Consider the following 2,104-nt stretch of genomic DNA (forward strand, 5'->3'; position numbering starts at 1 on the left):
TGCAGGGTTGCATCTGTGGTGCACAGCGTCATGCCCTACTCACTGGTTGCCAGGAGCTGGTTGGGACGCCAGCCAGAGTGCCCCGCTCAGCATTTGGCAACCAGTAACGTCAGTGAGCTAGGTGAGACGCCGTCCAAAGCGTCACAGGTGGCCAAGAACTCCTGCAACTGACCCAATGAGATTCTACCTGATGCAAGCGCCTCAGGTCGCCTCATTATAGGGACAACCCTGCCCCCTTAAAGTGGTGGTCAGTGGGAAGAAATCCCTCCTTATAGTGGTGGTCAGTGGGAAGAAATCCCTCCTTATAGTGGTGGTCAGTGGGAAGAACGTGCCCTTACAGCGCTGGTAAGTGTAAATAATGCCCCTCCCCCCATACGTTGGTGGTCATTTGGAAGAAAGACCCCCTAAAAGTGGTGGCAGTTGTGATCAGTGGGAAGAATGTCCCCCCATAATGTGGGGATCAGATTAAGAGGATGGACCCCTGAAAGCTTGGATCAGATGAGAAGGGCAGACCCCAAAAGCTTGTCCTATAATATGCTTGGATCAGATGAGGAGGGTAAACCCCCAAAGGCTTGTCCTATAATATGCTTGGATCAGATGAGGAGGGTAAACCCCCAAAGGCTTGTCCTATAATATGCTTGGATCAGATGAAGAGGGTAGACCCCCAAAGGCTAGTCCCTTAATATACTTGGGTCAGATGAGGAGGGTAGACCCCCGAAGGCTAGTCCCTTAATATACTTGGATCAGATGAGGAGGGTAAACCCCCAAAGGCTTGTCCCTTAATATACTTGGATCAGATGAGGAGGGTAGACCCCCAAAGGCTTGTCCTGTAATATACTTGGATCAGATGAGGAGGGTAGACCCCCAAAGGCTTGTCCCTTAATATACTTGGATCAGATGAGGAGGGTAGACCCCCAAAGGCTTGTCCCTTAATATACTTGGATCAGATGAGGAGGGTAGACCCCCAAAGGCTTGTGCCTTAATATGCTTGGATCAGATGAGGAGGGTAGACCCCCAAAGGCTTGCCCCTTAATATGCTTGGATCAAATGAGGAGGGTAGACCCCCAAAGGCTTGCCCCTTAATATGCTTGGATCAGATGAAGAGGGTAGACCCCCATAAACCTGTCCTATAATATGATCACATGCAGCGCTGAACTGTTATCAGTCCAATCATTGAGGAGTAAATGGCAATCACAATCCAGTCTAGATATCTGCTATTGATCAGATGACCGGAAATAATCATCAATTGTTCTAAAACTGGAAAATATAAATGATTTTTTTCTGTTGTATTGTTTGATGATCATTCGGAACCTCTGCCTAACATTCAGAACAATTGGCACCCGTACAGACAACCTAACTTGCTATAAGAGGTTGTGTGACTGCACGCAATGGGAATAATTGGGCCGTCGGGGTGATCCTACGATCTCGTACGTGCACTCACCTCGGGACTGCAGGAAAATATCTAACATGCAACACACAAGTCAGCGAGATTGTGAACGTGTGTGGTCAGATTCCGGCTCGGAGTGACACTACAATGCAAGATCAGCCGTGCACAAGTTCAGACGCGTCCTGAGCCGCTCTGTAAACTCTATCCAGGTGTCAGAGAGTCCTCCGCAGACCCGAGACGTCTGTCAGTCCATCACAGGACGTTCTACAATGCGCACAAATAAAGCAAACATTCGACTTACCGACGACCTGGATGATGTCGGCCAGCAGCACCCCGTCCGTCACATCCTGCTGGAGGTCTTTAATCAGACGCTTGTGGCCGGATTTGGCCAGGTAGTGGTTGGCCCAGTCTGTGTAAATCTGAAAACACAAAATAAAAAGAACTTGAGTACGAGGAAAGTGGCCGTCCCCTCTCATTATTAGGACAGAACCCAGGGGAGAGATTTAACAAAGCGTCAGGCCCATTAACATTCAGGACGTGTTACAAATCTCCAGTGCTGCTCCAATAGCCGCGGCGTTCCCCTATTGAGCCGCGTGACATCACAGCTTAGCGCGAGGCACAGAGAATGGCACTGAATGGGCAGCCGGGCCGGTCGAGGGGGCGACGGCTTCAGCCGCACCAATTTTACCTCCATCCCGGCCTGCTCATTCACTTTCA

At 49.9% G+C, this 2,104-nt stretch overlaps 1 protein-coding gene across 1 annotated transcript in view; it reads right to left on the reverse strand.

Moving 5' to 3' along the window:
- NAV2 (neuron navigator 2) overlaps positions 1–2,104 on the reverse strand; it is a 224,746-nt gene that overhangs the window by 148,299 nt on the left and 74,343 nt on the right. Inside the window, exon 2 of the mRNA XM_018554770.1 lies at positions 1,689–1,806. Coding sequence (XP_018410272.1) covers positions 1,689–1,806 — 118 coding nt within the window. The remainder of the gene's footprint in view (positions 1–1,688; positions 1,807–2,104) is intronic.

This window comes from Nanorana parkeri, unplaced genomic scaffold (assembly GCF_000935625.1).
Source record: "Nanorana parkeri isolate BGI_ZX_2015 unplaced genomic scaffold, ASM93562v1 scaffold10, whole genome shotgun sequence".
In the NCBI taxonomy this organism is placed as follows: Eukaryota; Metazoa; Chordata; class Amphibia; order Anura; family Dicroglossidae; genus Nanorana; species Nanorana parkeri.